We start from the raw sequence: 26,147 nt of genomic DNA on the forward strand, positions 1-26,147 counted from the left end.
TACCTGTTTTGTTCACTATTATATCTTTACTAGCTAGAAGATTGCCTGGTTTACTGTAGGTAGTTGATAAATATTTGACAAGTAAATGAACTAAAATGGAGATAAAAGAACAAAGGAAATTAATGGAAGGCCAGAACACCTTAAAGGACTAGTAAATAGTTAGAAGCATGAAGAAGACTACAGAGCTTAAATTTAAATTAATGATGTAGAGGAAAGCCTTGAAAAAATCAAAGAGAATACTGAAGCAAAAGAAAAAGATATTAAATCTCTTAGAAGATAATATATATATGAGACAATATAGTTCAATGTAAGATTAAAAAGTGCCCCTGAAATGGAGAACACAGACAATGAAAAAGAAATATTCTTACTGATATAAAAGATAATAAAGGAATAAAAATCTATACATTAAAAGAATACACTATATTCCATGGAAAATTTGTGTAGTACAGTCAACGCTAAGGTATATATCCTGGTTAAGTTACTCAATTTTCAGAATAAAGAAAGAATTCTTTAGGTACCTAGGCAAGAAAGGAAAGGAGGGGGCATGGAGAAAAAACAATTAGGCTTATTTAGGCTCATGTATAGGACAGTCAGTACTGGGAGATATTGAAAAAAATGTTACAAAGTTCCATGGGGGAATAAAATGTGTTCCCAAAATTATACTTATGTAGTTTTTCAAGTTGTCATGAAATATAGTTTGGATTTCTGGGTACTCTATTCATTTTTATTCTGCTTGCACACTGCATTTCTGAGCCTATCTCTTTCGTGTATATCTTGACAAATATAGCAACGGCAACCAAAGTGTTACCAACATTCTTCGAACCTTTTCACCTAGCATTAAAGTTCATTGGTAAATCATCTGCCTTATAGGTTATTAAAATGTTTTCCAAAGGTTTTTCAAATAGGTTTGCCACTGAATAACAAGATATCTAAGTATCCTTTCAGCTTCCAAGAACAATTTCCTTGTCATTTGCTGCTTGACTACTTGCTCTAATGAGTTACATATATATTAGGTTTTTTGTTATGACAGTATGTAAACTTGGACCTAAGTCAGCATAAGTCAGGATAAATTTAGTTATGCTGTGGTAACAACCAACCCCCAAATGTCAGTGGTGTAAAACAACAAATGTTTACTTTTTTGCATGTAATACATGTCCATTGTGGGGAGGGTGTCTGGGGGATATGATTTATGTTATCCTCACTCTGGTACTTAAGTTGCTGAGCTACCACTATTTGGTTCTTTCCTGGTTTTGTGGCAGAGAGAATAACAACTCAGGAGGGTCTTGCACTGCATATAATGGCTTTTGCTAACTAACTGGCCTGAACTAGTCAATGGGCTCCACATAATCATAAGGGGGCCAGGAATTGCAATTTCTGGAAGAGAGAAACCCAGAAATATTTGATGAACATGTGTAAGTACACCACAAACATTCTCACATGTGACATCAGAGCACAGCATCTGTGCCAGGCAGACTCCAAGATGACACCCAATGATCTCTGTCTCCTATTTTTATATAGTGCCATCCCCTTGAGTCTGGGCTGGACCTAGTGACCTCTTTCTAATGAATACAGCCCAAACACAGCCAAGTAGCTACTCTGAGTTGGGAAGACAGGGTTGAGAATTCTGGGGGACCAAGGCAGCTAGAATTTTCAGGGCAGAGTCCCAGAAATGAGTGAATATAAAGAGAAATCTCTGAGATCTTCAGGTAATTCCTCATGAGCCTTAAACTGAGTACTGATCAGCAGAAACGTGGAAACTACCCAAAACTGAGTAAAGAATGACTGGAAAGAAGCAGGCTGAATAATTCCTGGGGCTGGGACTAGTTCACATTACTGATATCTTGAGTGGAGGAACCTTGTAATACATGGGAGCACTGAGTTAAACACATAGGAGGGTATTGCCTCATTAGTGGAGAAAAATTAGCTACAGATGAAAGACCGTTCTGACCTGGCCTAAGAACTCATGAAATCAATTCTCTAAAGGACCAAGCTGTTTCCAAAAAACTGTGTCCTAGAATAAACCTGAAAATACTTAGAGGACTAAAAATAAAATTGAACATTCAACAATGTACAATTTACAATGTCTAGCATCAAATAAAAAATTGCAATATATGCAAAGATGTAGAAAAATATACTCCATAATGAGATTTTTAAAACCAGCCTGTAAAAATAAACCAAGAAATGGCACAAGTGAAAGAATTAGTAGACAAGGACGTTAATCAACTTACAAAAATAGTTTTTTATATTCAAGAATGTAGAAGGAAGCATAAAAATATTAAGAAGAGACAAATAGAAAAGACACAAATTAGACTTCTAGAAATAAGAAATACAATGTATGAGATGAAAAATACCCTGGATGTAATTAGGAGCAGGTTAGACATTGCAAAAGAAAGAGTTGTTAACTTAAAGACATAGAAATAGAAACTACCCAAAATAAAACAGAGAAAAAATAATAATAAAAAGGAGGTTCCATGAGCTGTGGGACAATTTCAGGCAGTGTTGTATTCATGTATGGGGAGATATAGAAGGAGGAAACAAGAAATACTTGAACGATAATGGCTGAGAAGTTTCCAAGTGTGGTAAAAATTATAAACTCATAGATCCAAGCAGCTCAATGAATTTTTAGACTCAGGAAACAGAAATAAATCCACACCAAGCCCATTATAATAAAATTGCTTAATATAAGTGATAAACAGGAAATATTAAAGTACCTAGAGAAAAAAGACACACTAGAAATAGAACAAAGATAAGAATAACAGCAGACTTTCTTTTTGGAAACAATGTAAGCCAGAAAGCAGTGGAACAAAACTTTAAAGTACTTGCAACAAAACTGTCAATTTATGCACCAAAAATATTCTTCAAAAATGAAGATAAAGTAAAAACATACAAAATTTGAATGAATTAATGACTTGGAGAGCAGAACTGTTCAATGAAAACCTTCAGGTAAAAGTAAAATGTTGTTGGATGGAAATCTGGATCTACTCAAGGGAATAAAGAAAACTAAAAATGATAAATATGTGGGTAAATATAAAAGACATCTAATGTTTTTTAAAATGTCTTTTTAAAAAAGATAATTGCTTGAAGAAAAACCAGTAACATTGTGGGGTTTATGTAGGTAGAAGTAAAATGTTTTACTTTATTTCATTATTAAAATGTTCATTATTTTACATATGACAAAATAATACAAAAATAATAGGATGGGAGGGGGAAATGGAATATACTCTTGTAAGGTTCTTTTAATATATGTGAAGTGGTGTGACGTTACTGAAGGCAGACTAAAAAGTTGAAATATGTACTGTAAAGCCTAAAATAATCAAAACCAAATCAAAACAAAGCAAAGCAACACTCAAAGGTTGCATAGCAAAAAACTAGCAATGGAGATAAAATAGATCATAGAGTAAACTCAGTTGCTTCAAAAGAGTAGAATAATAGGAAAAAGTGAACGAGGAACTGACGGCACAAATCGAATACAAATGGCAAGAGGGCAGATTTAAAGTTAGTTGCATCACTGTAAGTGTAAATAGCAACAAGATTTGATTAATTAAAAGCAAGAGATTGTTAGATAAAACAGCAAAATCCAACTATATACTTTTCATTAAAAGGCCACTTTGAATATGAAGACTAAATAGGTTGAAAGTAAAAAAAATTAGAAAGATAAATACATTACGTTAACACTAATAAAGAGTACCTGTATAAATTTTAAACAAAACATATTTTATTTTGTTATTTATTTATTTCATAATTTTTCATAATTATTTCATAATTTCCTTCTTTGGCCTATGGTTACTTACCCATAGGCCAAAGAAGGAAATGAAAGAGAAATTTTAAATGAAGGAAATGAACAATACAAACTTTCAAAATCTATGCAATGAAGGTAAAATACTGCTTTGATAAAAATTTATAAAATTAAATGCCTCTTTAAGAAGGTAGATCTCAAATCAATGATCTAAGCTTCCATTTTAAGACATTAGGAAAAAAAAAAATTAAGCCCAAACTAAACAGAAAAAAGTAAATACTAAAGATTGGAGTGGAGACAAATAAATAGAGAACAGAAAATTAATAGAGAAAAATCAGGGAAACCTAAATGTGTTTCCTGAGAGATTAAGATTCTTTTGTGGGCTCCCTTGCTCATAAGATAAAGTCTAAAATCTTCAGCTTGGATTTATGTTCCATCATGGTTGAGCTTCAACTTGTCTTTCTGACTTGATTTCTTTATTTTCTCCGCCATTAGTTCAGGTCTTCTGTTGTCTTCTCTACTGGCAGATGACTTTTGCACATGCTGTTTCCTCCCCAACTGTCTCAAAGTCTTTTCTTCCCACCCATTTCCATCTCGTTGATGCCTACTTGTCCTTTAGATTTAGGTTTGATATCCTAGTCAAGGACATACCCTACCCTAACTTTTAACCTCCACTAGGACAGACAACGTGTTTGTTATGTTCAATATTTTATTTTCAGCTTTAAACACATGCTGGGCTGGTGGATTCTCAGTAATTACTTGCTATATGAATGAATTCTAATAATGGATATATTTTCTTAGGAGATGACTAGTTCAAACACCACTCCTTTTCCACATGAATCAATGTGCTGAGGATTGAATGATTATTATTCTAGGGCTTAAGAGAATTAAGTAGAATATTTAGAGGTTTCACTATCTTTCCTCCCCATTATTTACATTTCACTTATTAGTTCATTTCTCTGTGAAGATCTGCTAGAGAGTCAAGTTCATTTGTTTCCTTATAAGTTATTTTTTGTGCTGGAAAATTTCATGATTAAGGCTACTGCTTGGTTTGTTTCATGATATCACCCATATTAAAAAAAGAAACTTGGTACAACTTGTGCCAAATAAACTAGTAAAAAAAAGGTAATAAGAGGAATTAAAGAATATTCTACATGCAGATACTTTGCTTTGTAGTTTAAAGATATATTGATCCCCAAAAAAGTGAAATCATGCCTCAACACTCTGATTTCAAGAACTATGCAAATAGAAAATGTGCTGATTTGATTTTCATATCTCAGACATTGGCGTTATTCCATGGTAGAAATTTTTTTATTCCTCAAAACAACTCTACATAAAGGGATTTATACTATATAACAGACAAACCTTTTAGTTATTTGCTCAAAGTCTCTTAGTTAATATGGTTTTAAAATTCAAACCTAATTCTGATGTCAAAATCCTTATTTTTAAACTGTTAAAAAATTTGTCATCCTAAGGATCAAATCTTTAGGTCCTGATGATGGAAACATTAGCTAACAATGGCCAGCAGTTATTTCAATGTGTCTGACTGTGACACACTCAGTTAAATGGTTGCTCTTAAGATAAAACTGTAATCATCTATTCACTGACAGCACCCTAGTGAGAAAAAGAAGGTAGAGGTAAGATTTTTGTCTCATATCAACTTAATTATGTAAAGTGCCAATTTCCTATAACATAAATCATATGAAAACAGAGCAGTGGGAACTTAACATTAAATGTAGGTATTAAAAAGATTTTCATTAAATGTAAAAATGCTTGCATTTAATAGTTCAGTCATCAGCTAGGAAAATTGAAAAAAAAGGTTAATTGAAGAGTAAATTTCTTTCTTAAGTGTTAAACTTAAGTATTCCATTCAGTAATTTCTGTTGATACAGAAATTGGGAGAGGAAAGTCCAGAAGATAATTTTCAGCTTGTTGCTGGAGCTAAGAATTGAGACATTTTATTCTTTAACACGTAGAAAACTATGTGAAAGAACCTCTTATGTCATAATTGGTAGGTATTACTGGGACAGTTGGTTATCATTCCTTTGGCAAAGATGTTATGGACAGAGAACTTCAGGGTCCAGGGAACAGGAGAGGACAGTGCAAGATGTAGTCTTCCTTTCTCAACTGTCATTATTGCAGTCATTTGGAATTTCATTTGGAAAAGAGCCTTGGCAATTTCAAGACTCTTTTGAGGAAACAGAAAAGAAGAGGTAGTCCAGGTACTAGAGAGAGCTGTAAAGAATCATCCACAGTAAGAGCTATCCATTTGTAAAGGTGTCCATTTTGAGGCCATCGAAGCGGGATGAGGGTATAGGGAGACTGGATTTATAATTTGTGTAACCAGTTAAAGGAAAGCCTAGAAGATAGGGAGGAAAGTGGGATACAAAGTGAGAAGAATCTCAAGAGATTTTGTGCAGATTGATTAGACTGTAGGTCTAAAATAGGTATAGATAAATTCATTCACAGATTAAAATATTGCTACTGTTAGAAAAATAAACAAGGCAGTGACAATAAGAAAAAAAAACCCTTCAAACAAACTTTGGAGACACTTTTTAGCTACATTTCAGGTTGTTACTGGAGCTATGAATTGTGACATCTTATTGTTTAGCAGGTAGGAAACTATGTAAAAGAATCGTCTGATGTCACAATTTCTGGGTGTCACTGGAACATTTGATCATCATTCCTTTGGCAGTAGAAGCTACATTTCAACCTTAATAGGCTTCTATGGAAGGGCAGTAGAAGCAATTGGTTTATTCACCTCTACAGGAATCAGACTCAGCCTATTTTGGTAAGTCTATGCATCCTTGAGCAAGATAGCTACAACTTAATATCTACATAAGATACCTATTCAAAACCATAGATTTTACTAACCTGTTATTGAGTGTAACATTTTCACTTGATAATTGACACACAGCTTATAAAAACCATTATATAACAATCAAATTCTTAAACTTTATTAATTTAGTTTTATCATCACCACAATAAACATTTACTTACTAGGCATAAAATACTAAACTGGGCACAAGAAACAGTTGTCAGACATTTTTCATTTTCCCTGTCTTTGGTTGAAGACATGCAAATTTATATTGTAGAGTTGTTAATTACCCACTGTGTGCCAAACACTGTTCTAGGTATTAAGGAGTTAGCCAATAGTGACAAAGACTGACATGGAGTGTGGTGTGGGTACAATGATTAAACAAAAACATTTACAATAAATTAGAGTGCTGGTTCGCAACAGAAGGTAACCCTCTACCTTTCTTCTCTGCTGAACAATATTTGGCAATGTCTGGAAACATTTTTGAATGTCAGAAGTTTTGGAGAGGGGTACAATTTTGGCATATAGTAGGTGGAGGCCTTGGCCGCTGCAAAGTACCCTACAGTGCCCAGGACGGTCTCCTCTGTCCCCAACAAAAATCATCCCACCCCAGAGTCAGTAGTGTCACAGTTTTAGAATGATGATAACTGTTACAAAACAAATAAAATATGTTATTAAAACTTATTAATGGGAGGGGGTTATGGAAGGCTCCTCTGAGAAAGTGAAATATGAATTCAGAATTAATGAACGAATTGGCTTTAACAAGAAAAGGGTGGAGCACTGGGGTGGGGAAGGGTTCCAAGCAGAAGCAACAGTAGGAAGTAAAGAGTTTATTTTATATAGCTCTGTATGTGTGTGTGTATATTTTTACATATAGATTACATTATATATGTATATATATATTTAATAATGCTCAGTAGCATCTGCCAAATAATAATAGTTAACATTTATTGAGCACTAACTCTGTGTTAGGTACCGCACTTTACATGTATTATCTTATTTAATCCTCACGACTACCCTGGAAGTAGCTACAATTATTATTCCCGATTTATCCTTGGGAAGCATACTTGGTTAAGTACCTTGCCTAAGATCACACAGTCAATTCCACTCTCCCAAGACGCTTTCTTAACTAATACACTGTAAGTACAGAGAGGCAGTGGGGAATGAATGACGACCAGGAACAGAGGGTTAGCTGAAGATACCATGATGATGGGAAACTCAGCTGTACTTCGAAGGAAGACAAGGGCTTAGACAGGCAGAGAGGCAGTAGGAGGTCAGAATAAGGGCTCTGGCTTATTGATTGCAATAACCATAAAAGCAAACTGAATTTTTTTTCACACAGCAAAAATCGACTTCAGTTATGTTAACCATAGGATACAGTTTTATTAACTAGTGGCCATTCTGTATTTGTTGTAAGACAACATTGTATGTAAGAAGAGTTGTATAATATAGTATTTATACAGCTTTATAGATATTTTAATGTCATTTTCTGAATGTTGGAATGTGCCTGTAACAAAATATCAATATTAACATTAAAAAATTCTGAACAACTATTTGAGGATAACTCACCCCCACCCCCATCCATTATTATAGCTTTCTAATCTAGGTTTTCAGTGAATTATGCCTTTTCGGTTTGGGACCCAGCCACAGAGGTTTCCAGTGGAAGGAGGAGATTCTACAGTTGGGCTTGGACCTGGGCTGAGGTCCAGTGTTGCCTGTAATGGGAAGGAGATATCACCAGCCAGGTAAAGTCTTCTCACCTTGCCAGCTGGGGAAATGTGTAATGGCCGTCATCCACATGAGCTTTAGCAGATGTTCAATACTAGCAAGAAAAAAGCCCAGGGACATTGCTGTTATTGAATTGGTTTTTAACAGATCTCAGGTTTTCTTAGCACAGAGTCCGTATTTTATACCTCTGTAAGTCTTTGTAAGTCTTAATGACAAGACAATTCTTTTCTTTAAATAAATTTTTGAGGTTCTTTTGTTGATAGTTTCATGTTTAGGTAAGTTCCAACTAAACAAGCAAAACTTGAATATGAAGATTAAGACCTTAGATTTAGTGCTACTTTGACTTTGACGGAGAATGATAGAGAGCATGAAGATTCTATAAAACAAAGTCATTCTTTGCAAAATTGAAGACTATGCTAAAATTTGTTCCACTTTTCTGCTGTTTACTACAGTAAAACGTCAGATAGTACATTGTTAGGTTTCTTTAAAAACTGATAATTTTTAGAACACGTATAAGCTTAGTAAGCTTACTAAGATAGGTACTTTAAAAATCAGAGTTATTCAAGGATGGAATCAGCTACTTTGGGAAATATTGAGCACTTGTTTTTAGAAATGTTTAATGTTGGATAATAATTTGGTGGAAATGCTGGAAAGGAATCGCAATCACTAGATGTGTTTTTGGACTAGATGTCATTTAAGGGCTCTTTTAAACCTGAAATTCCATTAACATTTGAACAGTATATGGAATGATATGTTCAGTTTTATATTTTCCATAAATATTCTAGTTTTTAAATAGACTCAACTAAAGTGATTTTAAGCTGCATATATATATATGAATTGCCTTAGTATTATCACTCATGTTTACAACTATGCACCCCCTACTTTTTAAAATTTTTGGCCATTTAGCAATTATAGTGTACTTTTCAAAATGAACACTTGGAGGGTTATCTTTGTAGTTAGGAATTTCCTGTGATTAAATGTGTGACAATAACTTAACTTCCTTGCAACGTAAGTCTAAACTGTCTGCCTCATCAGTGCCACTGGGTCATAATTACTTTGTGACATTCAAAGATACCAAAATTGTTTAAAATGGTTGAGCATTTACTCAAACTCGAGTGCTCTGAAAAAGCTTCCTTTTTAGTATCTAACTACATGTTACTTGTTCTTCTATTCAGGCAGCTCCGAAGATGCCATGGAAGTCATTGCCTGACAATAACTGATGTTCCCATCACTGTCTATGCGACTATGCGAAAGCTGCCTGCGCAAAGCAGCAAGGAAATGCACCCTAAATAGCATCATTAAGTCTTTCGTAGAGGTTGACTAGGTCGAGGGTAATGGGTCAGTATCATCTTATGATCTGGTAAACAAATAAAAGCGGTGGCACCTTTGGATGATGACAACAGTTGAAATATTTATTTTTAGTAGGAAAAGATGGAAATGCAGTCTGTAAAACATGTGTAGTAATAAGCCATCAGTTATTTTTGATAGATAAGACAATAATATTTCACAGTTAGAAAGTATCTTAGAGATTGTTTTGCTCACAGTGGATCATTAGTAATAATTCAGGATGCTTATTCCACCTTGATTATCAATCAGGAAGGGTCCATTCTAAATGCTTAATGTGCTTTAGGCCTATTTCCTTTGCTTATATTTGACTTGCTGTTTAGCTGAATCTTTTTACTTGAATACCCTAAGCCAGTTTCTGGCTTGATATCTTTTGATATGCTCTGCCAAAGAATAATTATATGAGATGAGAAATGGAGCTTGGTGAATTGTGCATTTTGTAAGAATACCAAAGACCAAAGAAAGTTCTTAATCCATGGTTAACCTGCAAAGCATATAAAGTGTTTGCATATGGGAGCTCAGGTTATTGGTTAAATTTATTATAATAAGATAAAAGGTATGGTTCTAGCCCCATTTTTTTCAGGAAAAATGATGACCTATCATCACACTGTACCTCAAGTCTCAGCTGGTCATCTTGAAATTATCTGCCGTTTATATTGAGAAACTTCAGATGGAGCTTTGTTTGATTAGACTTAAGGATCAGCTTTGAGGTCTAGGCCAACTCTCCATGTTTTTCTTTTTCTTCTTGCAATAGTCCCAAGAAACTCAGCCTGATTTCTTTTCCTCTGGATGTTTGCCCCCATCCATCCAATGAACTGGTCTTCTACAAAAGACTGACTTTAGCATCAGGTACAGTTCCTCTAGTTTCTTGTCTACCTTGCAGCTCCTGAAGGTATACATACATATAAGCCTTTGAAAATGAAATATGTATTAGTTTGTAATTATATGCATGTAGATGCATATGTACTGAATGAGGTGAAAAAGAAAACTGCCAAGGATTTATAAATGGAGAAATTCTAAGAGTTTTATATATCATAAATATTATGTAACAATAAGATATGTAATAATATATCATATGTATAAACTAGAAAAATTCATACAGGCTGGGAGGCATTTGAATTCCAACCAGCCAGAGTGGAAAGACCTTGCTAGACATGTGGGGCATCGAGTAGAGAGGCCTCAGAAAAGCCATGCCCTAGTAGGAGGTCTAAATCAGCACTAGACCAAGAGCTAATGTATACCAACTTTAACGAAGCTTAAAAATGAAATTTGAGAGAATCAAGGTGATCCCCAAGTAACTTAATTACCTGCCAAATAAAAATTTAAAATTCCTTAAAGGAGGAGAACAAAATTCAGAAAAGTAATTGCCTCAGGTAGGGGAAAGAATAACAGTACGGGAGAGAGGAGTGATGAAAAATTCTCAGAGCTCATAAAAGGCTGGGAGTAATTTATGTTTCAACCATAGTGAAAAGATCTTTTAATACATGGGGTACTGAGTACTCAGCAAGATATTACTTTAGTGGGGGTGGCAGTGGGGTTGGGGGCAGGAATAACTTTAGAGTGAAGGCGGCTCTGGACCTGTGCTAACAAGAGCAAAACTTGAAAGGATCAAACTATTTTCAAGTAACTAGACTGCATCCAAGGAGGGAAAAAAACCCTCAAAATATAAAGACCTATAATAAAATCCTACCACCAAAAATGTAGAATTCACAATGATGAGCATCTAATAAAAAATTACCACATATGGGAAAAAGAAGGAATATACAAACTAAAGTCAAGAGAATCAGTCAGCAGAAACAGACTCAGAATGACTGATGATAGCATTAACAGACAAGCTACCACAAATAATACAGTAGTGGATAAAAGCATGATGAGGAGAGAAATGGAAGGTATAGAAAGGACCCAAGGTGAACTTTCAGAGATGAAAAATACAATATCTGAAATAAGAATATAAACTGAACGGGAGAGTTCCGGCCAAGATGGAGGCATAGGTAGAAACCCTTTGCTTCCTCGTCAGCCAAAAGGAGGATAACAACAAATCTAAAATCAATAATCAACCAAAAATGCCATAAAGTCAAACTGCATGGAACTCCGACAACCAAGGAATTAAAGAAAAAATCAACCAGAACAGCCAGACCGGTAAGGCCGCGGACCATGTGGGCCGACTCAGAAAAACCGCAGCAACCCGACAGACTGTGGGGGCAGGGCTGGCTGCGGAGCTCCCCAGGCTGCGAGGGAAGGGACTGACTTACGGGGGGGAAAACTGAGACTCAGAGCTTACCATGGGCTATGGTGGGGTTGCTGTGGTAGGAGTTTCTCCCAGTCTCACACAAGCCTGTTGGAAAGTGCACTAGAGATGAGTAGAGGAGCAGCACTGTTCCCTCTGTGGCCCCTCCCCCACAGGCAGCCGGGCAGCGCAGCAAAGAGGGTTACTCTGCCCTGGTGAATATCTAAGGCCCCGCCCTCTTATAACATATCAGCTGTGACAAGACAAAGAAATATGGCCCGAATGAAAGACCAGAGCAAAGCCTCAAAAAGAGAACTAAGTGAGATCACCAACCTATCTGATGGAGAATTTAAAGTCTTGGTAATCAAATTGCTCACAGAACTGATTGAGCTTGGTTGAAAAATGAAAGAACAAATGAAAGATACACAAAATAAAGTAAGATATTCAGGGAACCAACAGTGAAAGGAAGGAAATCAGGACTCAAATCAACAATTTGGAACAAAAGGAAGAAATAAACATCCAACCAGAACAGAATGAAGAAACAAGAATCCAAAAAAGTGAAGAGAGGCTTAGGAATCTCTGGGACAACCTGAAATGTTCCAATATCCAAATTATAGGGGTGCCAGAAGGAGAATAATGGCAGCAAGAGATTGAAAACTTATTTAAACAAATAATGAAGGAAAACTTCCCCAATCTGGTGAAGGAAATAGACTTCCAAGAAGTCCAGGAAGCCCAGAGAGTCCCAAAGAAGTTGGACCCAAAGAGGAACATACCAAGGCACATCATCATTAAGTTACCCAAGATTAAAGACAAAGAATCCTAAGAGAAGCAAGGGGAAAGGAGAGAGTTACCTACAAAGGGGTCCCCATTAGGATATCAGTTGATTTCTCAAAAGAAACCTTGCAGGCAAGAAGGGGCTGGAAAGAAGTATTTGAAGTCATGAAAGGCAAGGACCTACATCCAAGATTACTCTGTCCAGCAAAGCTATCATTTAGAATGGAAGGGCAGGTAAAGTGCTTCCCAGACAAGGTCAAGTTAAAGGAGCTCATCATTACCAAGCCCTTATTATATGAAATGTCAAAGGGACTTATCTAAGAAAAAGAAGATAAAAAATATGAACAGTAAAATGATAACAAACTCCCAATTATCAACAAATGAACCTAAAAGAAAAGAAAAACAAAACAAAAATTAAGCAAATACCCAGATAGGAACAGAATCAGAGAAATGGACACCACACGGAGGGATTTCAGTGGGGAGGAGGAAGGGAGGAATAGGGGGAAAAGGTACAGGGAAGAAGCATAATTAGTAGGTATAAAATAGATGGGGAGAGATAAAAAATGGTATAGGAAACAGAGGACTCAAAGAACTTATATATGTACAACCCATGGACATGAACTAAGGTAGGGGGATGTTGGAGGGTTGGGGGGGAGGGTGGAGGGGGTATAAAGGGGGAAAAATTGGGAAAACTGTAATAGCATAATCAATACAAAAATACTTTAAAAATATAAACTGAATGGGATTAAAAGTAGGTTAGATGCTGGAGAAAAAATATTAATGAATTGAAGATGCAGTTCCAAATTATAGAAAATAAAATACAACAAAAAGGCCTGAAAAAAGCATAAATATTATATTTTAATATGAAGCAGTCTAAATATGAAGACAAAAGTAGGTTTACAGTTGTGATTACATGAAACAATTTACTGTTGTATTATTTATTAGGTATTGTATTATCTTCCATATGAACAACTATAAACCTACTTTTGCTTGTATGTAAGTGGCCTTCCAGAAGGAAGAGAGGGAAGATAAGAAATATTTGAAGAAATAATGGTTGAATTGTTTCCTATTTGATGGAAACTATAAATTCATAGATGCAAGTAGCTTAACCAACCTTTGGAGAATAAACATGTAGAAAACAAGACAGACAAAAACCACATAATTAAATTATATGAAAACCAGTGATAAAGAAACAATCTTAAAACCTGACAGAGAAAAATGGCACATTCATTAAGAGGAACAAAAATAAAAATGAAAGTACACTCTTCATCAGAAAACACGCAAGTAAAAAGGCAATGGAACAATATCTTTAAAACCATCAAATAATATTGTGAAGACAAGACTTTTCAGTCAGCCCTGGCTGGTATGGCTCAGTGGATTGAGTGCTTGCCTTTGAACCAAAGGGTCACCGGTTTGAGTCCCAGTCAGGGTACTGCCTGGGTTGCGGGCCAGGTCAGGTCCTCAGTAGGAGGCATGTGAGAGGCAACCACACATGAATGTTCCTCTCCCTGTTTCTCCCTCCCTCCCCCTCTCTCTAAAAATAAATCAATAAAATCTTTAAAAAAAAGACTTTTAAGTAAAAAATGCTGGAGTAGCTATATTAATAATAGACAAGAAGATTTTAGAACAAGGAATACTACCAAGGATAAAGAGACATTTCAAGAAGATAAACAGGTCATAACAATCTTAAATATTTATGCAGAGCTTCAAAGTATATGAATAAAAAAACTGAAATTGAAAAAAGAAGTAACTGCATATTTACTGTTGGAGATTTCAACATCTGTCAACAACTGGTAGAATGACCATACAACAGTACTTCTATTCAAGCACACATGGAAAATTGATCAAGAATAGACCATACGTAGGGGGCAAAACAAGTCTCAGTGAACTGAAAAGCAGGCAAAGTATGCAGAATATGCAAAGCATGTTCCATTAAAAAATTAAAAATCAGTATGAAAAATATCTGGGGTATCTCCAAATATTGGGATACCAAATGATGCTCCCAAATAACCCATGAATAAAAGAAGAAATGATGCAGAAATTAGAGACTATTTTGAACTGAGTGAACATGCAAACACAGCATATCAAAATGCATGGAGTGCAGTTTAGTAGTGCTTAGGAAGCATTAGTTTTTTTCATTAGAAAAGGAGAAACATCTCAAGTCAATGATCAAAGCTTTTACTTTAAGAAAGCAGGAGGAGTGATGAACAAAATAAACCCAAAATAAGCAGAAAGAGAGAAATAATGAAGACCATAAATCAATGAAATAAAAGACAGACAAATAGTAGAGAAAATCAATGAAGCCAAAAGATGATTCTTTACAAAGATTAATAAAATTTACAAACCTGTAGACAGAATTATCAGAAAGAAAAGACAAATTACTGATATCAGGAAATGAGACTGGGGATGTTACTACAGATCATAAAGACATTCAAAGGATAAATGAGATTTTTTTTTTTACATGGATGAATTCTTTAGTCTTCTAAAGCTTCACAGAACTGATTGAGCTTGGTTGAAAAATGAAAGAACAAATGAAAAATACCCAAAATAAAGTAAAATATTCAGGGAACCCACAGTGACAGAAAGGAAATCAGGACTCAAATCAATGATTTGGAACAAAAGGAAGAAATAAACATCCAACCAGAACAGAATGAAGAAACAAGAATCCAAAAAAGCAAAGAGAAGCTTAGGAATCTCTGGGACAACCCGAAACATTCCAATATCCAAATTATAGGAGTGCCAGTTGAACAAATGGTTTCCCATATTGCCTATGTTCCTAGGTATGATCTTTATGTAAGGGACTATTATAAACAGGTCTTAGGGCAATCCCACAGCCTCATTCTTTTATAATCTGCCTCCAGATTGACATCAGCTCATTAATCAGCTGTTTTACGACATGATCATTTGAAAACATGGTCTGTTAAGGTGGCTGATCTAGCATACTGTATACTCAGTATGTAAACTCACTATGGGACTCAATGCTAAGCAGACACCATTACTGCATTTCAGAAACTTCTCGAGGGAATCAACCATTGCTTCTGATGGGTAGTGTCAAGCTACATTCATCTTAAGTGCCTCCCTGTCCCATGCTTTGGCAGATGATATCAGGCTTTCATCTCTCAATCTCAGCCAGGCCCCTGCCCACCCCATCTTGCCCCCAAATAGTGTCATCTGGGAATGGTGCCCTCTGGTGTGAAGTTTATAAACTAAGTGGCTTCATCCATGGTAGCCAACCTTCTTCCCAACTTTTTGAGACTTCTCAGGACTTATATGTTACCAAAGACATGAGGGAGTGCTTCTGTACTGCTGATGGGTGCTGCCATTTTTTCCCTCACCTCCTCCCCACACCCTCAAGCAAGTCAGAGAGCTCTGAGGCTCAGGGGAATCCACTTTCTTTTTCTCAGACTCCCAAGCACTTTCTAAGTGATTGCTTAGGAAGGTGAGGTAAAGGGATAACTTCTGTGAAAACTCTGCTTTCCTAAAATTTACTCAACAAATATTTATGGAGTACATATCTACATACATGTCAGACATTGCTCTAGGCTTTTATAACACAGCCATGCGTAACACAAAAATCTGTGGAACTTACATTCTGGACAGTTCCTCCTCCTGTGTTGCCTTTCTAGTTTCTAGACTCTGTGTGTGTGTGTGTGTGATGTGTTGGGGGCATGTAGTGTCACACTGCTGGTTGTGTTGACATGGCTTCCCTGAGTCAGTCCTAACAGAGAAGGGATTGGCTCCACACTTCAGTTTGGTGAACTTAACATGTGGTGTATTTATTGTTTTATGGTCCCGGTTATAGGCTGTAGTCACCAATTTATGGAAACAGGAAAGACTACTTGAAACCCTGTACTGCCATGTTACATACAAGGGTACGGCAGTTCAGAAAACAAGTATGTTCCAGGATCTTCTGAAATACGTACTCCTCCCACCCCTACAAACTCCTTGCTGAGAACTGAGGTGGCTTGTACTAGATAAAGGCAGGTGGATACATTCTCCTAGGTCTACAGAATGGAAAATGCTTTTTAAAAAATGTGTGTATACATGCGTGTGGTAAGCACTTAAAACCATACTTTCAGATAGTTTCATTTTGGCTTTAGCTTTTACTGTTTCATTCTTTTGATGTTTCTCAATTCAAAATTTCAAGAGAAAATATTCAATTGTTGGCATTCCTCTTTTCACACCGCCAGATAATGGGGTATTGCCTCACTGGGAATCTCTTGGATGGTTCCCTCATCTAATCAGCTGTGGCCCTGAGAGGAGGAGGCAGCCGCAGCCGCTCCTTCGTACTGAGGCTATGGGGAGCCTCTTCCATTTTGAAGGGGCTCTGAACTGGCAGGGACCATGAAAGTAACTGGTCAAAATAGGAGCACCCAACCCATATTTCTCCATACGAAGTTCCCATATCCTATGTTTGACTGGAAGAAAAAAAGATCTAGTTATTTTCTCCCTAGATAGAAGCTGGAGAAGATGAAGGTCCCATCTAAGAACTAAATCAAGCTCTTATAAATGGTAAGTTCAAAGTTTCAGAAAGTCATCGTGTGGTTATAAGAGGTATACGGGCCAGTAGATTCTCCTTTGCCAAGCATAAGAATATGAAGTACTCACTCTGCAAATTCCTTCCTACATTTTGGAGAAGGTCGAAGAATTTTTGTGGTTTTAGTCTGTGTATATGTGAGTTTGTGTGCGTGCCTGCTGGAGCTGCGGGAGGTCCAGACAGGGTCTGCAGCTCGGCAAGTTTAGTTTGCTTTGTGCTCCTGCTGAGAAAGAGGGGGCAGAGTGGCCTTCCAGACCACCTTGGGAACTCCTTTGGAAAGGAAAGTGGTAGACAGTTTTAGAGCCGCTCCTTACTGTTTAGGTCTTAAAGAGTCAATATTGTGACCGTTTGTATTTGGTGTATTTGAAGCAAGGGTTCAGTCTGTACCGGTTAAGGTCCTAGACTCCTGGATTCAGAATTTTTAGCCCAAAAGTCCTATATGGCTCAGAAGGTTTTGTTTGGTCAGTCTGGTATTTTCCTGTTCTGGTTGCTGGTGCTTTAATTTAGTTACCAACTGAAAAATCAGGCCATTTCCACCTCCTGCCTCCCCCACCCCCCAACTCTACCATTTCATATTTCCAGCCTCTTTTGGATATTCTGGCCCTTTAAGACTTGTGTTCTTTCCTGGTGACAGTCAGCTGCGTCCAGCACCTGCTGTGTTTCTAGACGGCCAAGGCCAATGCCCTATTGATTTGCTCAACCCCACCAGCTTTGCTGCCTTATGGTACTTCACTGGCTGCAGGGACATTTGGGTTTGTGATCCCAGCTTTAGAGACTAGCTGAGAGTTGGCCCGAAGGCAGATAGTCCCCTGGAGGCAGAAAGCGAGGGGGGTTATCATGCTGCCCCTCATTCAAACCCTGGCTCTTGAGTCTGGCTGAATGACAACTGACAAGTCACGTTACTGTTCTCAGTCTTGAAATGTATACCAAAAACACTTTGGTATAGATTGAAAGTTACCTTTGAAAGAAAAGATGAATCTGAGACTCTAGCCACACTTTAAAAATGTGTGCCAGTGTTTATTTAGCATTCCTTCTATTTTATTAGAAACGGGAACAGTAATTTCACCAGCAGGAAGTAATACAAGTAAGTTTAACACTCATTCAATTTTCGAACACTGCAGACAGTCTGGATCCAAGGTAAGAATCCAAATGAGAAATAATAAACATCCAGTCCCTGATGATTCATTTAAGTCCTACCCCACCAGCTGAAAGCTTCCACTGGAGGAAGAGTTGTCGTTCCTCCCGGCTGGCTTTGCGTTTCTTTCAGTGCTCTGAAGAACTTCGTACTTGGGCATCTTCGTCCGCTGTGTCAGGCTGCTGGACAGGAGTTGATGCTCACAGCGCCGCTGACCAGCGCTGCTTTATTGAAGCTCACTGGGCGCCCATCAATCACAAAGTGACGGATACAGCCTGTGAAGGGTCTGCCGGGGGCCAAGTGTGGGGTCAGTAGAGACTCTGAGGAAAGAAAGAAATCAAAGATTGCAACTGAAGCCTTCCAAGCCCAGATAATACTTCATGGTAAAAATATACATAGTAATTGCTCACATCAAGATGATACATGCATCAAAAGTGGAATATAGTTATTTACTAATTTTCTCAGGAGGAGAATCTGCTTTTGAACATGTGGTAATTATAAAGTTTTGTTTGCCATGTCTGTCACCATCAAATTTCTAATATGTTTTAGCTGTCTTCCAAGGCTGCAATTTGCCAGCTACACGAAAAGCCTCAGTGCTAAATTTTCAGGATCTACATATGCTTTTTGGGGTTCACAGGAGCCCCATTTATTTTGTCTTTTGCTGAGAAGGGTGGGGGGTGGATTTTCGCTTCTATACTATTTTTGGACTTGGTTAATGTTTCTATTTAATTCATATCATTACTGCTTACCCTTAAGCCTCCACATTTTTGCCAAGCTCATAAAATATAATGAGAAAATAATGAATTTAAACAAACCAAATTTTAACTTTTCTGAGCTCAGGGCTTAAGAACTATAAATAGGGTAATAACTGGCCTAGTCTTTGTGTGGGCAGAGGTGCCTTGAGGTATGCCAGGAGAACTTTCCTCCCTTTTCTTTTAATTAGAGATCTAGAAGAAGCTTTATGCTTATTAATTGTACAGACACAATTAAATATGCAGGGATGATAGAAGCAATATAATTTAAAGCAATTTAGAGAGCTTAGAAAGATCAGGAAATTAAAATCCATTTAGTCAAAGCTTATTATTATGAACAAATAGCTTTGTGAGCAGTAGAAGATAAAAGAGGCGAAACACTTAGAAATCAGTAAGTCAGGAAGGAACATAAAACAACACAGCAAATTAAACATCAAGCAGCTGTAATAAGTTTTCTAAGCAATGTAGGTTACGAATATGCAGAAACTGTATTGAAAATAAATAATGGAAATAGCATTTCCTATTTACAATGATAATTATAAAGTTTTAGATTTGGAAGGGGCCTGAAAGATCAGTTCTCTCTTCCTCTAGATTAGTGTGACTATATATATTCTTTAAGCCTACTCAACATGTATCATCAGAATAAAAATGAGGGAACAGGAAAGACTGTAAGGGCAGAAATATCTATTTCTTCTACCCATTTTGGAGACTAGAACATGGATTTTGATTCTGCCCAAGGTTACACCTTTTAATTCATGGGGACATCATCTAGAGGAAATAATTCATACAGAAATTATGGTGTGCATATTTTACCACACAATTTATTGTTGGTAAAGACAATGAAGTGCTCCAGATCCCTAATGTAAATGATTAATAAAACCAACACATGATTTTAAGAGTGAACATTCCTCAGATTGAAAGCTTGGCCATATACAGAAAAATGTAGGATTTTCAGCAGAGGAATGAATGGTCAGAACTCTCTCTCTGTTTCTCTCTCTGTTGACAATATTAACTTAAATTTGTTTTACTTCTAATTTTGATTTTTAAATGATCATACTGTAAAGTTGACTTATTTTGGTGTATAGCTCATTGAATTTTAATACAATAACTTTATTAATAGAAATAATGTCACCATGGTTCCATGTGGTAAAAGAGAAATGGTTGGGATTCCAGGAGAATTCAGTTCACATAGGGGTTTTATTTATGCCTAATTTCCTTTAGTTATTCTGTTTCATGCCCCGGTTTCTGATGTAATTTTGGTGGAATTAATCTTGAACAGCTTAAAATGATGCAATTAGTGACATTCAGCTTAAATTAAAATTGCTTTTGTTCTAAGTTTGCTGGCATGATTCCTGGAAGGGAATAAAAGCTGTGGGCTGGTGGTTAGGCCCCACTGGCCTGCTAGCTCCTGTGTGCTGGCTCATTGGCTAACATTTGCTATTCACTATGTGTCTCAGGCAAGCTGAATTGGGCTTCAGGTGCATCTCGCCTCCAGGCTGTGGAGCAGTGGTGATGGCAGCATGTAATGCTGGGATCAAACTTTAAACACTAACACAAATCAGACAAATATTTGTTTGCATGATATAGTGCAAAGTAAAGAACAAATATTACAACTTCCGTGAAGAAGGCTATGCTTGTCTTGTCCATCTCCTGGAACCCAGCACAGCGCTTAGCAGACCTTTGTTGCGTGTTGAATGAAGTCATGTTCCCTGGCAGCAAGGAGCGTACTATTTATTTAGTTTCCACAACATTGTGCTGTAAGTGCTGTAACAGTGGTATGCATGGCACATTCTAGGGGGAGAAAGGGCACATGTGTGCAAGCAGAAGTCTGAGCTGAGTCCTAAAGGTCAACAAGGAATTGTGTTGGGGGAGGAGTGGGAGAACTTGTTTTTTGAAAGGCACTAGGGGAGGAAAAAAAGAACATTTTCCAGAAACGGAGGCCCTGTGCACTTGTGCAAAGGCCTGGAGCAGAGGGCTTCATTGGACACTCAGGGAACTGCAAGTCCCGGAAGGTGTGGGAAGACCCCAAAGGCAGGGCAAGGAGGGGTCAGATGCGTAAGGGCCTTGCATACCGTGCTCAACTAGATCCTGTAGGCCCTTAGGAAATTTGAATTACTTTTAAACTATATTGTGATTTCTAGAATGAAAGCAATGTGAGGCAACGTAAGAAATGATGTGGCACATTTCGTACCTGGTACCCCTGTGAATGCAGTGGTGGCGTTTGCCAAGATTCCCTTTCAGAGTGGAAACCAGAAGCAGGTGGAGAGGGTTCAGGAATGGAGATGGGAAGGGACTGGGAAAATAATGGAGAGGAAGGGTTGCTTCTGGGTGTCCCAAATATTTCTTTCATCAGTGAGTTACTGTCATTGTTAATACTGGTGTTTGAAAAATTCACATTTTACAAAGCAGAGGAGAGTTTAGTTATTACTATATTGGGAGTACCCAAAGTCAGATGTGTAATTTTATGTGTGGTTTCTCACTCTCCTACTTAAAGCATTATTTGCCTTTACATGGGTCAGTCTAAATTAATCTAGTTAGGAGACAAGGAAAAATCATGTTTTTCTTTAAACTCCATACCAAATTCCAGATGTAAAAGCTTGGTTATCTTCTTATTTCTTTCTTTTCAGCTATATATAGCATTCAGTTTTTCCAAATTAGTAAAATGTGTGAAAACAAACACATATAGTAAAAGGTCGCGGTCCCTGCATCTGAAGTTTAAAACAATTGTAGGGTGTCCGTAAGTGTCCTCTCACCGTCCTGGATCATACAGCATCCTTGGCAGAGGACAGCAGCGATGATGCTAATGATGATTGCAGAATTGCAGCTGGGAACCTCTCTTAGGAGATGTCGCTACATGGGAACAACTGTTTGTGAAATTCAGCCTAATCTGGACAGGGAGAGCTGTGTATTCTCTTCTTTCTTGCTAAGCAAGGGGAGCAATTATTGGCAAACTTTTAGTCCTCCAAGATTCTCAGACCCAAGAGCAGAGTTAGAAGATGAGTGTTCTGTGTGTTAGAGATAAAATAGTGGGTGTTTCACTATATGTATTTGAGTTGGCTATGTAAAGGGGAAAGAAAAAAATAGGCAAAACTGGCAGCGGGAGAGTAACATATACTGACTAGAATGCTGGGGCCTAGTTCTTAGGTGTTATTTTGTTGGGTGGAGTCTCAATTGTCAGTGTACTTTTTCCCATGAAAGGACATTGGATATAAATCCTTAGAGTTGTTAGGTAAATTATAATAACACATAGCTCAGTTCTTAATATCATAACAAATGATGAGAAGTTATTATTTTTGGATTTGAAATGTGTCCTTTTTAAAAAGTACTTACCTGGAACACCTCCAACGAACACAGGCTCCCTGTGATCGACTGGTTGTGGATTCAGGGGCCCAACGACGTGGTTCACTTCAGAGTCCACATCCAACTGAACCACGTTGGAGTCTCTGATAACTAGAACACAGGGCGGGGGCTGGTCACAGGTGGCACCGCAGGGGTTCATTGTCACGAGAAAGGGACTGATTTACCACAGCACTAGCTTTCATTCAGAATCAGTCCACACTTTCTTCTGTATCGTTGAAAACATCAACATCTAGCCAAGCAACCACTGTGACATTTTCCTCTGAAAGGGAGGATATTTAAGATACTCTTTTCATATAAATATTTAGGAATATTGAAAATACTGCCATGTTTTTGTCCCATAAGTTATGTATTATTTAAATAACTCCCCAGGACTATTTTGGCAGCATTCATGTTTTTTCAAATACATGTGGATTCAATATACACATTTGAGTACAGTAACATTTGATGCTCTTGGCTAACTGTAGACTCTCATTTATCATCTGTTCCACCACGTAAGTTACAGTCTTAGTTCTGCCAAACATCATTCCACAGGTGGGTGCGTAGACTCACATTACAAAGAAAACCCGGGACACGCAGCTCTTCTCACCTGTAATTCGGTGCCACCTGCCGTCACAGAGACTCTGCTTGGGCGTTACTGAGGTGGAAAAGTCTCTAATGCCATTATTGACTTTCACTATGACCTGCAACAGACCGGGTGCATTGTACATCTTAATTTCTCTTCATCACGATAACACTACATTTCTTAAGTAATTCACAGGGAAGCAATGCTTTAACCAACATCCACACACGCTATGCAATTTGAACACAAGGGGTCACACTGCGGTAGGCTGTAGAAGTATTTGAAACTGCATGCTCCAAGGGGAGAGAAAAAGATGATGATAGGACAGATGGGGAAGAGATATAATAAGATAACAATTAATTTCTTTAACTTTTAAAGATGTTACACAAAGCAGTTATGGTAATGGTGAAGGGCGTGGACTCGGGGGCCAGACTGGCTGGGTTCGGGTCCCAGCCCCGCCACTTATGCCGGGTTTCTCATTTGTAAACAAGGATGACGAGTCCCCTACCTCACAGAGCTACTGAGGGGACTAAGTGGATTACTGCATATGGAGCATTTAGAATAGCACCTCACACACGGTAAGCACTATGTAAGGATTCATTTTATTATTATATACTTTAATAGGATGGATCTGAACTCAAATAAAAATCAGTTATATATATCAAGTTAAGGACACCAATAAAATATAATATGTTGCTTTTTCTTGTATTTGAATAATCTCATGAACTTTGGTAATATTTTAGAATGAAAGTGGTGTTTAATTATAACAATTTTAGTTTCTAGCTTTAAAAATAATATACTTATTACCTGGTATATATAGATTATATAAGATACATGTTTTAGTGTTTGTTGGTTTTGATGGTTGGGGATGTTTGCTGCTTTCATTTGTTTTAAAAAGGTCTAACTCTTTTGTTAAAACCCTTTAATTATGTGGTTATAGTTGATGATCTTTTTTTTTTTTTTTAAATCTATGCCACATTTTCATGGCTCTTTGCTCTAAACAAATCAATTCCCAACATATAAATTTGATTGAATTTCATGCTATAGCTTCCCTGTGTTTTTTAATTCCAGTTAGGAAAAATTAATGAAATCATTCTGTAAAACAAATCTGCTTTTGACCTAGAATCCAAGGCCATAGGAGACAGACTGTTAAAACCATTGTTAACACACTACCTGCCCGTTTTTCATGTGAACATTTAGGTACTCCCCATTGACACTGTGACCGTGGACAAGGGTTCCAGAACTGCTTCTGGGACGGACTTCAAATGAAATCTCAAACTTCAATCCAATGTTGGAAGACTCGTCTGTGGAAAGAAATAGTAGTAGGTCTCAAGAACAGCAACCTCAAGTTTGTAACTATGGTGGGATTTTTGTAATAATATATTTTTGTATCTGTTTTTGAAAGTTTGACGCATTTTTCTGTAGCTAAGGAGAAAGTGTCATTTTCCATGTCAAACACACTGTGGAAAGCTCTGTGGAGCACTGAGACGCTAGCACATCACTCCTGTGGGCGGTGGGGTGGGGACAGCACGCTGAAAATACGCTATGGTTGTGGGAGCTCCGGGGAAAGGAATTGATTCCAACTAGCAGGATCATTTAATACTTCCAAAGGGAGAAAGGAGGAAAGGGTACAACAGGTACAGAGGCTGCAATGTTTGGAGAGTCCTGTGGGGGCCAGTGTGGCTGGACTGTCCCCTGTAAGGGGAGGAGGCGGCAAGGTGAGTGTGGAGGGGCTCTGTATGGAAGTTAGGCTTTATTTTGAATTCATTGAACAACAAAGCTGACTTGATCAGATCTGTATTGTAAAGCCATTCGTAAACAAATAAAAGACAACCGATTCAGGGCTGTGGAGCATTTTATAAGAAAGTGCGATCAGCAAAGGCAGTTAGGAACATCTATTGCAATGATGAAAATGAATTCTTGAGAATAGCTGTTCCCTCCAAGAGATACATGCAAACTGGGCATCTTAATAATGTTCACTTGACGTGTCTTCTTATAAATCACTTTTTAATTTTTCCTGCTATTAATAGTTAATGTTTATGGAGAACATAAATCGTGCAGGTTGCTATCAATTTAAGTTGTCCATATCACTGTGTTCTTCTCACCGAAATTTAATGAAGGACAGAAATGTGAGCGTAGATGTTTTAGTAGGGGAAAAGGGAAGGAAAGTAATCATGAGCTAGACGAGAGTGAAAGTATTTCCTCTGGTTACTCTATTAGACATGGTAGTGGTTTAAGAAGGTACACTTGGCTGTACTGGAACGTCTTTATTCAGGGGGATGTACAAAGTGCCTAAGTGGCTTGAGAGCAGGGAATGTGTGGAACATTTTATACCTTTTTCCTATCCTCTTTCCCAACACCTGTCCCGATGCTCACACCTAATGGTTGCGCTAAAGAATGTTGCAATGTATTGGATGGTGATGGTATGTAGTCTGTTAAGATTTTATTTATTTTTAAAACTATTATGTTCCATCACCTGGCAGGACTGTCATGCTGAAAGCACACAATAAAAACTATTGAGTGAATGAGAGTAATAGTCAAGGAGAATAAAAACTCAGAAATAAAACTTCTGCGGTTAGTGCCGTCTGCTGGTGTTGCAGGGCCAGGGAGGACGTGGAGCTTCCTTTAGTAGGGACAATGGGTCACGCACATTCTGAGGGAGCAGAGGGGACCTGGAGAACAGGGTGTTGAGAGCTGATATGGAGCAGACCACAAAGCAGCACAGCAAATGCTAAAGGAGCCCAAATGGTGTACATCTAGAGGTTCGGCCGCGGAGAAGCTCCGGTGGGAACAGCAGACAGGCATGGGCCCGGGCGTCTTGTTTAGAGTGGTGGGAAGGGAGAAAACGGTCCTTGGGGAAAGAGGCTGTTTTCTAAAGCTGAGAGAGTTTGGCATTCTGAAGTTTTAACTCGGCCCCAATTCCCTGTAAGCCACCTGGGGGAAAGAAGTAGTTCATGATTCATGTTTTCAACGTAAGTCACTGTTACCTAGAACTGCGTATCCTCCTTCTGTTGAAAAGTATGTTCCTGTTTCCATTGGGCCCTCGAAACAAGGAGTCACGCTAAAGGTCTGAGAAGCCGAGGTGATGGCGGCCCCATTGAGCTGGAGGTTGCTGAGACAGCCACTGAAACTGTAGACTGAGTTTATCTGAGAGAAATGGAGACATTTCTTAAAATC

At 37.6% G+C, this 26,147-nt stretch overlaps 2 protein-coding genes across 5 annotated transcripts in view; one reads left to right on the forward strand and one right to left on the reverse strand.

The window, feature by feature from the left end:
• Positions 1-6,365: 6,365 nt before the first annotated feature.
• FAM229B (family with sequence similarity 229 member B) lies at positions 6,366-9,676 on the forward strand. Its single transcript, XM_045189056.3, has 3 exons — positions 6,366-6,527; positions 8,148-8,299; positions 9,458-9,676. Exons 2-3 carry the CDS (start codon positions 8,175-8,177, stop codon positions 9,573-9,575), a joined length of 243 nt encoding a protein of 80 aa, XP_045044991.1. The 5' UTR covers positions 6,366-6,527; positions 8,148-8,174; the 3' UTR covers positions 9,576-9,676.
• An 8,472-nt stretch (positions 9,677-18,148) lies between these two features.
• The window catches only part of LAMA4 (laminin subunit alpha 4), a 133,039-nt gene continuing 125,040 nt past the window's right edge, over positions 18,149-26,147 (reverse strand). For all 4 annotated transcript variants that reach the window (XM_045188685.3, XM_045188686.3, XM_053914064.1 and 1 more), the window contains exons 35-39: positions 25,958-26,117; positions 24,144-24,274; positions 22,998-23,091; positions 22,382-22,501; positions 18,149-18,619 (exon numbers count right to left, since the gene is read on the reverse strand). In XM_045188685.3, coding sequence (XP_045044620.2) covers positions 18,474-18,619; positions 22,382-22,501; positions 22,998-23,091; positions 24,144-24,274; positions 25,958-26,117 — 651 coding nt within the window. In that variant the 3' untranslated portion in view covers positions 18,149-18,473. The remainder of the gene's footprint in view (positions 18,620-22,381; positions 22,502-22,997; positions 23,092-24,143; positions 24,275-25,957; positions 26,118-26,147) is intronic.

The sequence above is a fragment of the Desmodus rotundus genome, chromosome 11 (assembly GCF_022682495.2).
Source record: "Desmodus rotundus isolate HL8 chromosome 11, HLdesRot8A.1, whole genome shotgun sequence".
NCBI lineage: Eukaryota > Metazoa > Chordata > Mammalia > Chiroptera > Phyllostomidae > Desmodus > Desmodus rotundus.